The sequence below is a fragment of the Rhamphochromis longiceps genome, linkage group LG15 (assembly GCF_057381845.1).
Source record: "Rhamphochromis longiceps isolate RC_006_pf linkage group LG15, R_longiceps_female_GT1.1, whole genome shotgun sequence".
Lineage (NCBI taxonomy): Eukaryota > Metazoa > Chordata > Actinopteri > Cichliformes > Cichlidae > Rhamphochromis > Rhamphochromis longiceps.
Genome location: NC_140571.1, coordinates 4,516,692 through 4,529,035, shown reverse-complemented (window position 1 = coordinate 4,529,035; position 12,344 = coordinate 4,516,692). Strand labels below are relative to the sequence as shown.

Genomic DNA, 12,344 nt, shown 5'->3' with positions numbered 1-12,344 from the left:
TTGAAACGGCAGCAAAGGTTAAGCTGTCACTACCAAAGACACCTTGTCTTCCTGCATGCTAATGGTTGCTTCCTTTATGTTTAATCATTTTATTCGGGTTCAGGGGGATCGACCGGGAATCAAAATGTTGGCATTTCAGTTGTAAAGCATGGCCCTTCAAAATATGATGATGAAAAAAATTCAAGTTCAGTATATTCAACTTCATTTTTGAGGGGAAAAAACAAGAAACATACAAAAAGTGCTCGTTGTGCTTGCCTGCATTTAGTTTTCAGTGTTTCTAACTTCACAGGAACGACTGAAACGGGGATACTGTGATATTCAAGAATATTGGATTGGGACATTGTTCTCTTAACACTGTTACCAACCAGTTGGTATTTGGTTGTGGGAGGCTGCTAGCTGTCTATGAAACTGATTACTAAAAACCTCAGATACTGGTTGGCACCCCCCTGACAACCGCAAGTCAGTAAGGAAATATGTGCATTCCCCAACTGCTTGATGAATGGTTGTTGGCAATCGCTCAGCGAAACTGACTGCAAAAAGGTATACGGCGCTGGACTGAAAGCCTCCATGTGATTACTTTGGTCACTAGAAAGTTGCCACTGTCCTCTATAGTTTGCGTGGAAGACGTCCACTCGCCATCTACTTTCTAAGTCAGGGGTGTCGAACTCCAGACCTCGAGGGCTGGTTTCCTGCAGGTTTTAGATATGCCCCTGGGTCAACACACCTGAATCAAGTGATTAGTTTTATTACCAGGCCTCTGAAGAACTTCAAGACATGTTGAGGGGGTCATTTAGCCATTTAAATCAGCTGTGTTGGATCAAGGACACATCTTGATGAGAGGCCTGGAGTTCGACACCTGTGCTCTAAGTGAAACTGTAAAAAGCGACGCAAACTGGAAATGAAGATTCCTCCTTTCAAAGTAAAAGCTGCGCCTTTTAAAAATGAGGCACAACTTTTTTAGGTTTTGCTAGTTGGTGACTAGTAAAGTAGTAGTAGTGTTTGCAGACAAGTCAGCATCTTCCATGCAAATTGTAGGGGACCAAAGCAATGTGAAGGTTTTCACAACCTGCTCACCAACTGGTTGGGAAATACACATATTTGGCACACTGGGGGACGACCCCTCTCCCCAGAGGTTGCTGTAGGTTTAACCACCGGTCTCTAATCTGTGTGACTGAAGCCTAATGTAAATAAATGTCTCCAAAGTTGATTCAAATTAGCTGTAGGTTTATTTTCAATTTGTCTCAGGGGAAACTGTGACTCAAGTTAACCTCCTGTCCACTAACACTATCATTGAAATGTATTATTATTTGTGTTAACTAAAAGAAAAAATATTTATCCTTAACAAGGAGGAAATACTCTTAATCTTATCTCCTTACTTTTGGCTAAATGTCTTTAGTGAATCTTGTAAGAAGCCAAAAGCAGCAGTTAACTGCAACTGTCACTGGCAATGTGTGTTGAAAGTCAGCGCAGTAGGCACACCGAGTACAGTTCTGTTGTGCTTCTGAAGAATCCGAAGAATGCTTTTACTCTGCAGGCCATCAGACTGAGTCTCTCACAAACACACACACATATAACAAGTAGACGTAGCATCATAGCTTGTTTAAATTGGTCTGTTCAACAGATGTGCAATACAGTCGTGAATAAATGTTAGCAAAAGCACCAAGGTATCTTTATAAACATGAGAAGGCACACTTCTGCCTTGACAGGGGCACACAGGAATACAGCGGGTGCCTTTCTTTATGCCCTAATAGAGTTTTGTCTGGGCTGTGCTTGGTATCAATTTGAGTTATTGTGTGTGCGGCAGGACTGTTCTCAACGCTGGGAGACAGAGCAGACACCCACACGCATAAACACACACTCACAAGAGCCTCATCAGTCAAAATCCTCGCCTTATGACAGAGGCACAGGAAACAATGATGAATTTGTGTCAACGAGCTTCTCTCAGTTCTTTTAGTGGAGAATCACACTCAGTGCTGGTTATCTCTGACCGCAAATTCCCACTTTTAACACGCACCCACAACATAAAATGCGGTAGACATCAAAACTGGTCTTCTTTTCTTTCCTCATTGAGTGTTCGGTAAAACTGTAGCAGAACTAAAGACTTTATCTCTTTTCCCACTTATACTGGATTCATTTACAATAGGCTACCAATATACTGGGATCCTTTCTCTGTTCCAAAAACAGCAGGACAGGTACAATCATGGATTATGGGGCGGACAGTCTCGGTCGTTGTGTCCTTGGGCAAGACACTTCACCCGTTGCCTAATGGTGGTGGTCAGAGGGCCTGGTGGCGCCAGTGTCCGACAGCCTCGCTTCTGTCAGTGCGCCCCAGGGTGGCTGTGGCTACAATGTAGCTGCCATCACCAGTGTGTGAATGTGTGTGTGAATGGGTGGATGACTGGATATGTAAAGCGCTTTGGGGTCCTTAGGGACTAGTAAAGCGCTATATAAATACAGGCCATTTACCATTATGTGTGGATGTGTGTTTGTGTTCAGAGGTAAGTGTACAGAGGGGAAATTTCATGCTTGTGTTCAAGTCCTTGTGCTCAGCAGCTGTACATTCAAATAAACAGAACAAACTGTTAAACCTTCAGCAGATTCTGCACATGCTCTCAAGGTTAAACTGGGAGGAAGTGCTTAATAAGATCACTGAACATGATAGCGTTTCTTATCTTACGTTTCGCTACCTTGTTCCTGGTTATTATGAAACATTTAGCTACAACTGGAATGTTGGAAAAACACAATGCACTATGCAATATTCTCACAGGTGTCGGTTGCAGCACTGCAGGTGTGCCAGTTTAGATTTCTGTCTCCTTTTCAAGAAAGTTCTTCAAATGAAACTGGACCAGAACACCCTCAAATCCTTTTTTAAGGAATCTAACTGGAAGCTAACTGAAAGAACTTAAAAAATCATGCTTGAATGGCTCAGAAAGAGCAAAACAAACAAACAAACAAGATAAAAAAAATCATCACAATGCTGGAAAAAGACCATCTAAGCCTAACTGTGCTCTGCTGCAGGCCTTTCAGCTAAGGAAGCAATTTCTGAGCGCCTAAATGCTTCCTAGAGCGCCTGTGATCTCTCGATAATAATCCTAGGTGTACCATGATAATTACAAAGGGAATGCCGAATGTGGTTGCCACGAATTCTAATGGTGCTGCTATGGTAATAAGTACTGGATTGTTGAATGGCAGTAGTTAATGGAAAAGGTCAATGTTTTCAAATAACTGTCTTAAATGCCTCTGAAGTGGTAATAGAGCAGGTTTTCAAGCCTGAGCCACTGTCACTATTCAATTCAATTCAGTTTTATTTATACAGCACCAAATCAACAACAGTTGCCTCAAGGTGCTTTATGTTGTAAGGCAGACCTTACAATAATACAGACAGAGAAAAACCCAACAATCATGAGCAAGCACTTTGGCAACAGTGGGAAGGAAAAACTCCCTTTTAACAGGAAGAAACCTGGCAGACTCCAAATGTTTAGGGAGCCCTTCAATGAGAGCTGACAAGTATCATGAGGAGAGATTATATCTTATGCAGTTTTTAAACACAGTGTCTATTTTAGTTTGTTTCTGTGGACACACACTCAGTCGACTGTCCCTTTTTCTGAATTGTGCTCATATTCATGCCAAACAAAACGAGACAGCAGCGACGTCGTCAGTTTTTGTCTCTTGTCAGTCATTTTATGATTTTACGACATAAACGACACAACAGATTCTCACACTTGGTCTGGCTTTTACTTCCTTCGCTGCTCACTGATGGTTAGTGTCCACAGAGGTGTGTTTTTAATGCTTGGTGCTGAGCTACAGTATTCAAAAGCTGACAGCTAAGCCATTGCCACAACTTTAAGTTCTCTCTGCTCTCAGAAACTGTCACTGGGGCTCATTTGCTAACTTTCTATACCATTGAAATGTTTTTGAAAGCTACAGATGCAAGTGACTGCTCTGTCTTTATTTCAGATACACAACAGTTCGCTTTGTTGGGGAGTTTCCAGGCATGCCGAGCCATGCTGGATGCTGCCGATTTGCATAAACTAGCCTAAACTTCAAATTTATGCAAATAAACAGCAGCAAACTAAACACCCCATTTCTCATAATGAAATGTGACAGTACTAGAAAGTGCTGCACCGACACCTACGAAGACGACGAGTAAAAAATGTGGAGAAGTTGGTGCCGTGAAAGCTTTCAGTTTGACAATGCTGCTGTACTGTCAGTGAAATGGAGAATACAGACAAAAAAGCTCTGTGAGAATATGCTGGGAAAACAGTAAGTTTATATCTGCCTGTCATAAGATATATAACAATTTACTGTGCTGGCCAATCAGTTATGTACAGACAGTCCAGGTAGGTCCTGTATCGTGTACAAACAACCCAGTATCATGACAAAACTCATAACAGGCGGTCCACCGTGTCCATTTCACGTTCTGGAGAGGCAAAGCGCAGAAGCTGTTCCTGCATGCAGAAACTGCATTACCAGTAGGGGGAGATAGTATATTTAAAGCCACAAAGCCGGTAGTGAGCATAAAATGTATTAAGAACATTGCAGGGTCCTTTATCGGCAGAAATGATCAAGTTAGGTGGCTAATATGTATATAAATGTAAATGTTTTAATAGTATCTGTTCAAACACTTTCCTGTGACTATTTTCCTGTTGGCTTGAAATAAAATATCTCCCTGCTGTTACTGCACTTTGCGGCAACTTGTACATTACTTGTACATTTCAGGTTTTGGAGAGGAAACGCGTGAAATGGACATTGGCCTGTCTATTATATATCAGGCTGGTACAAAGCACTGTGCAGATGTCAAAGCAGAGATGAGGGAAACTGTTGGTGCTGCTGTGATAAGCTTTAAATTTGGTCCCACGAATCTGAATTTCATCATCAAATGAAATTCAGATGACAACGAAAGAGGCTTTAAACATCTTAACGGCTTGAAGGCTTCAAACCATTTGGCCTTCCTGCCGTGGTGTCTCACCTTGCTCTGGTCAGTCCAATACAGGAAGTAACCTTTGGGGTCAACTGTCAGAGTCACCGGGGTCACAGTGGTTGAATCCTGTCGTGAAGAAGAAAAGACACGTGTCTGTTTAAATCTGTAAATCAACATCTGAATTTCAACATGAGTGAATACCTCACTGCAGACAATTCTCCGAGGGAACCAAGATCAAAGCATAGTTTGTTTTATCCACTCGCATACCAGAATTTGAAATGACATCAAAAGTGCTGTTTATGTTGTAAACATGCACTCAATCCTTTCCTTTTAGGGTACTTTCCACACCACGACCTGGCATCACCACAAAATGACCAAGCAGCCTGGGGTGTGCGTGTGTGTTTGCAGTGACTGCAATCACGAAGTGCAGGTTGATTTGGAGTTAATGTTTCAATTTTCCCCTCTTGTAATGGACAAATGCTTTCCCACAGTTACATACAGATAGCTCCAAGTCTCTCTCTCTCTCCCACACACACACACACACACACACACACACACACACACACACACACACACACACACACACACACACACACACACACACAGTTTGACCCTGAGGCATACATGGCAACACCAGATATTATTGGATGCGTCTATAAAAAGAAAGAAAGAGCCATTGCCTTTTTTCTGTGTCCACAGTGGCTGTGGCTCAGCTGAACAGTAGCATATTGTCCTCTTCAATCAGCCATGGCTGCAAGATCAGAGAGATGAGGACCGCATTTGCTGCACAGAGCAAGAAAATCTTCAAAGTGTCTTCATGAGGCTTCTAATGATGTCCCTATCAGAACATTTGGAGACAGAGCTAATGGTCTGCATCTGCTCCACACTTGTCTTATTTGGGCGCGACCTTATGCGACTTGCAGCGTAGGATGCTGGGAAAGGGTTGGGCTGGTAGACAGCAAAGGAGCCTATGCTGTAATGTATTTAACCATTATGAGTCATTTCAGTCATTTCATACTGTCTAAATGTCACAATCATGGTTTATCCAATATAGGCCAACAGTGAAAATACAGGAGGAACAGAGGAGGGGAAAACGGGGAAAGACGAAAGAAGGGAAGTGAGCTGAAAGTAAATGAGCGGCTCGTTCGGTTTTGGAAACAGTTAGGCATCAGAGGCATTTGCTACGGTGACGTTTGCTATGGCAACCCACCATTCCCATGAAATCTATTAGAGACTCAAGAGGAATCGCTTTGGTTTTCTTCACATGATTGCACAATCTTTGCAAGCTTGATTGAATGACAAAAGATGCGGTTCATGTCAATGAATGCATGCCGCATACACACACACACACACACACACACACACACACACACACACACACACACACACACACACACACACACACACACACACACACACACAGTTTATAGCCTAAAGGAAAGGGAAAAGCATCATGTTTGCAGTTCTTAGATATAGCATTTCAGACCAATTCTGGCTCATATCTCATGATCTTTGCTCAGCTCACCATCCACAGTCCGATTTTTCCAATTTAGTTTTTACAGATAAATATCTTTAGAAAAATTCAAGAAAATGATAGCGAGCTAGATCAAAGAATATTTAGCAAGTCATTTATATTTTCAGTAAACCAAGTCAAGAAGTCATTCGGGGGATAAGATGCGATGCAAGTGATGGATTGTCTGTCATGTCTGAGAAAAGAAGAAGGCTCGAGAGCACTGGGAAACTGCCTAATGATGTGAGAGCAGTCATTTTCACCAGCTTCTTTCTTAATGTCCTAGCTCTCCATGGCCACCACTGCAAACACATTAAGCCATTATGGACTCTTAGCAAAGATTTTCTCATGGGTTTTCACATTTACACAGAAACAAGAAGTACTTAAAGCTGGGATTTAACTTCAGAGTGACTACCGGCAGAATAGTACTCGCCAATGTTTTTTTTGTTTTTTTTTATTGTCATTGGACTATTTTAAGGGATTTGTCTTTAATGGGACAACATTAGGCAGCAGAGTGGCCTGCTTTCTGCTGAATTAAGATGAGATTAGTCACTGACTTGCGAAAGTACAAACACCCTGAAGGAACTAATCCCAGGCAGGAGACACTTCCATTATTTTTAGTGAAGAGTCTGTACCATTAGCATTGCTGCCTGAGGGGGTGTGTTAGAGGGGAGTTTTGAGCTCAGCATATTTCTGTTCTGTATGCTAATGACATATTCTACTACTTTTAAGGGATTTTCTGCTCCCCTGAGGAGCCTGATAATATCTTATTCAATGCACAACCGACCAGAGGGGTTGATATAAGTATAACCTCATAAAAGTCTCTGTTTACACAGACCAAGCATCGTCTTTCACAAATTTGACACCGTGCCCAGGTGTACAGTAAATGATCCTTATAACATGAAGTGTGTACAGTGGGGCAAAAAAGTATTTAGTCAGCCACCGATTGTGCAAGTTCCCCCACCTAAAATGATGACAGAGGTCAGTAATTTGCACCAGAGGTACACTTCAACTGTGAGAGACAGAATGTGAAAAAAAAAATCCATGAATCCACATGGTAGGATTTGTAAAGAATTTATTCGTAAATTAGGGTGGAAAATAAGTATTTGGTCAATAACAAAAATACAACTCAATACTTTGTAACATAACCTTTGTTGGCAATAACAGAGGTCAAACGTTTACTATAGGTCTTTACCAGGTTTGCACACACAGTAGCTGGTATTTTGGCCCATTCCTCCATGCAGATCTTCTCGAGAGCAGTGATGTTTTGGGGCTGTCGCCGAGCAACACGGACTTTCAACTCCCGCCACAGATTTTCTATGGGGTTGAGGTCTGGAGACTGGCTAGGCCACTCCAGGACTTTCAAATGCTTCTTACGGAGCCACTCCTTTGTTGCCCGGGCGGTGTGTTTTGGATCATTGTCATGTTGGAAGACCCAGCCTCGTTTCATCTTCAAAGTTCTCACTGATGGAAGGAGGTTTTGGCTCAAAATCTCACGATACATGGCCCCATTCATTCTGTCCTTAACACGGATCAGTCGTCCTGTCCCCTTGGCAGAAAAACAGCCCCATAGCATGATGTTTCCACCCCCATGCTTCACAGTAGGTATGGTGTTCTTGGGATGCAACTCAGTATTCTTCTTCCTCCAAACACGACGAGTTGAGTTTATACCAAAAAGTTCTACTTTGGTTTCATCTGACCACATGACATTCTCCCAATCCTCTGCTGTATCATCCATGTGCTCTCTGGCAAACTTCAGACGGGCCTGGACATGCACTGGCTTCAGCAGCGGAACACGTCTGGCACTGCGGGATTTGATTCCCTGCCGTTGTAGTGTGTTACTGATGGTGACCTTTGTTACTTTGGTCCCAGCTCTCTGCAGGTCATTCACCAGGTCCCCCCGTGTGGTTCTGGGATCTTTGCTCACCGTTCTCATGATCATTTTGACCCCACGGGATGAGATCTTGCGTGGAGCCCTAGATCGAGGGAGATTATCAGTGGTCTTGTATGTCTTCCATTTTCTGATGATTGCTCCCACAGTTGATTTTTTCACACCAAGCTGCTTGCCTATTGTAGATTCACTCTTCCCAGTCTGGTGCAGGTCTACAATACTTTTCCTGGTGTCCTTCGAAAGCTCTTTGGTCTTGGCCATGGCGGAGTTTGGAGTCTGACTGTTTGAGGCTGTGGACAGGTGTCTTTTATACAGATGATGAGTTCAAACAGGTGTCATTCATACAGGTAACGAGTGGGGGACAGAAAAGCTTCTTACAGAGGACGTTACAGGTCTGTGAGAGCCAGAGATTTTCCTTGTTTGAGGTGATCAAATACTTATTTTCCACCCTGATTTACCAATAAATTCTTTACAAATCCTACCATGTGGATTCATGGATTTTTTTTTCACATTCTGTCTCTCACAGTTGAAGTGTACCTCTGGTGCAAATTACTGACCTCTGTCATCATTTTAAGTGGGGGAACTTGCACAATCGGTGGCTGACTAAATACTTTTTTGCCCCACTGTATGTGCTGGAGAATCTGAATGGCTCCCTGTGCCTCAACGGAAAGCAGTCATTATTGATAAATGTGCCATCTGAACTGACAAATAATAACACATCCAGGCAATATTTTACCCGTACCCATGGATTTCATGAGCCACAGAAGCAGCCAGCTGTCGACAAGTGGCAGCAACAAAAATACAAGATGTCTGCGCACGTCTGTAGGAGGGAGGTTGGGGAGGTCTGAGGCCTTTGAGGCTTTGGAGAGCTTCTCTAATTGCTTTTCTGCTCCTTTACAACCACCTGCAAGCATCCTGTGCTGGAGTCTGCAGTCACTCTGCTGCTCAAAACTCATGGCTGCTGGCTACGCAGCACAGAACTTCACACTGTTTTTTGCCCAACTCCCCAGGTGAGTTTAAGAATTTTGGAATATATGTGTGACTTCAACTGAGAGAACAAGAAATCTTCACCAGAGTAAAGCCATAAATTAAAGAACATACATATAATTTTTCATTTACTGCCCGTACAATTTCCTGCTGAAAGATGTTCAACTCAACACCCAAAGCAATAAAAAAGAAGAAAAATGATTTAATTCAATCTTTCTCCAGTGAAAACTTATTAGCTTTGCTCTCTCAGGTTGGCTGTTTGTCCTCTGTGATTCTTTCCATGAAATGATACAGAGAGGAAAGAGGAAGGAAGGAGCGCATGGGAAAGGAACCAGAGAAAGTACCTGTGACTATGCCTGTGTTTGAGGTCATATGTTTTTGCAAGGAAAGGCCTGGTGGACATTTGGGTCTGACGATAGTCCTGAATGTACATGCTAAAAGTACACAAACACGGCTGAGAAAGGGGAAACTGAGTCGCATCTAATGAGCTGAAGGAATGGGCGCTCATTAGTAGTTACTAGTTAAGGAAACTTTCTTATTTAAGCTTAAGGTTGATGATTGACAGAATGGTGGACTTGCAAGTGTGCATAATTTCCTCTCTGCAGTCTGTACTGACCGCATTCACACTTCCATAACACTGCAAGACTAATGCCATCTGTGCTGCACTTGGCTCACCTGAGCTGAGTGATTCTGAGCATGTATTTGAGAGGATGATCTTAGAAAGAGTGTATCTTAGTAACCGATTCCTCACTGTCTACAGTATTAGAAAAGTCAAGGCACTGTAAAAATGAGTTACAGGTGGGCTAAGCCCTCAGCATTTTCACAGAGCGGTTTAAAATTAACAGATATTCAGATATTCACTCATAAACCAGAGTAACAAGTGGATATTCAAATGGCATGGGGTGTGAAAACAGCTATTCCAGCTCTTTCTGAATGCAGCTGCTGTAAAAACTAAGGTACAGAAGATGCAAATAACCATCAAGCCATGTTAAACTCAGTTCAGAGCGCAGTTCAGTTGTGAACTTGCCACAAGATTATTAGAGGGAGTGTTGATTTGTGTTGATTTATTGCCTGGGAAAGCAATGTGCCACATAGTGTGGCCATAGCCTCTGTTGCTAGAAGGCTATTACTATTATGTTTTACTCAAGAGCAGTGTGAAATCAGTTCAATCAAGGTCATTTTACTACAGCTGGACCGACATTTTATATAGAGATGCTACCAAAATAAAAATTCCCAAAATATTTTTCTTTTTTTTAATGACCAACTGTTGTGCTTAGATTTGCATGTTGAATGTCAGTGCACTAATTAATTGTGGTTAATTGATAAAAAAAAAACGTTTCTAACGCAGGGGGGTTAGTGTTTGATTAGATGAGGGTGCGCACATTCTCACACACAGCGGTACACGCGTGCACCCACTGGCGCGCACAAATACAAATACTGTACATTGGATAATGTAAAGAAAGCACATGTCAGTAGACACTGTAGCTGTAGCATTTCTTTCAACCACTAAGCAGGAAGTCCAACGCAATTAGCTTCTTGTCCGTGCGGTTTCCACTTACAATTAAATCTATCGGCTACTGTTGCACGAGTAGCCTATAGATTGTGTAATACACAGACTGTGTACATGCAAAACGCGTGCAGAAAATGATCTGACAGTGAAAACTGGGGAGGAAAAAAAAGACATTCATCGCTGGCCTGTCTGGCCACTACTTACATCATCCCATTTCATAAATTTGTTGCCCTTTCTTAGGCTCTCGGGTACGGACACTGGCTTGAGCTGCAGCGCATGAACTCCCGGCTGTGCCCCAGCCATTGGCTCATCTACTCTTCTCAACGCACAAGCTCGGGTGGAAATGAGTCACTTCACTCTCCTCTACTCTTGTGTCTCTTCCTCTCCTTTGTAATTTTCTTAAAAGCAGCCTGACGGAAGCCCACTACTGATGCCAGTATGTCATGCCCGGAATGACGGCGGCGGTGGCGCGTCTCGGCTTTGGAGAGCTGCGGAGGCGGACGCAGGCGTAGCGGACCCGGGCAACTCACTGACTGACTGACTGACTGAGAGACATGCAGCTGAAGACGAGGAGAGAGAGACAGACAGGGAAAGAGAGGGACAGTGAGAGAGAGAGAGAGAGAGAGAGAGAGAGAGAGAGAGAGAGAGAGAGAGAGGGAAAGAGTGAGAGTGGTGGAGAAGGAGGGGGAATCTGAACGAGTTACATGTCTGATGTCAAATTGTTCAAGTCAATGCAGGGACAGGATCGATGCTTTAAGTGATCTAGCGCCTCCGTGCGTTGGTGACAATGCGATGGGCATTTAGTGGCCTCTAAGATGGAAACAAATTAAAAGCTGAAAAAATGAGGGAATCGTTAAATCCTGATTTTTGATGATGAACATTCAAGCAAGAGAGAAAAAATCTAGGAACAAATCCTTTTTTCTGATGTTCCTATCAGCTGGGATCGCCACATATAGTCACGTGAAAAAGCTTTTAACAAGTCTTACTGCAGTCCTCGGAAAAACTAAGTACACCCTGTAATTCAACAGAACTACATGTATCACTTGAAGTAATCCTTTTGTGTTGGACTCTATCAGTTTCTCACATTGCTGTGGAGGAAGTTTTAAATTCAGATTTATTTTATTTATATAGCGCCAAATCACATCAACAGTTGCCTCAAGGCACTTTTACCTACTACTCTTTACAACCTTGCTTCATTTCACTGAGGTTTGCAGGCATTTGCAGCTCTCTTAAGGTCCCACCACAGTATTTCAGTCAGGTTGAAGTCTGTATTTTAACTGGGTCTTTGCAACACCTTGACTTTGTTTTTTCAACCATTCTGTTGCATTCTGTTCTGGTCATTGCTCTGCTGCATGACCAAATTTCTGCCAAGTCAGTCAGACAGATGGCGTCATCTTTGACTCTAGAATATGGTACACAGAGGAGTTCACGGTCGACTTCATGATTGCAAGGTGCCCAAAGCCTGTGGCTGCAAAACAAGCCCAAATCAACACACCTTCACTGGAAAGTTGGTACAAGGTGTTTG

The 12,344-nt window shown here is 42.8% G+C and overlaps 1 protein-coding gene across 3 annotated transcripts in view; it reads right to left on the bottom strand.

Moving 5' to 3' along the window:
* plcb1l (phospholipase C beta 1-like) overlaps positions 1 to 11,493 on the bottom strand; it is a 129,974-nt gene extending 118,481 nt beyond the window's left edge. For 2 of the 3 annotated variants that reach the window (XR_014907475.1, XM_085381186.1), the window contains exons 1-2: positions 11,024 to 11,493; positions 4,970 to 5,047 (exon numbers count right to left, since the gene is read on the bottom strand). Coding sequence is in view for 2 of the 3 variants with exons in the window: in XM_085381186.1 (XP_085237312.1) it covers positions 4,970 to 5,047; positions 11,024 to 11,122 (177 nt within the window). In the remaining variant the exon portion in view is untranslated. The remainder of the gene's footprint in view (positions 1 to 4,969; positions 5,048 to 11,023) is intronic. The other variant, XM_085381187.1, reaches the window with a different exon arrangement.
* Positions 11,494 to 12,344: the final 851 nt, after the last annotated feature.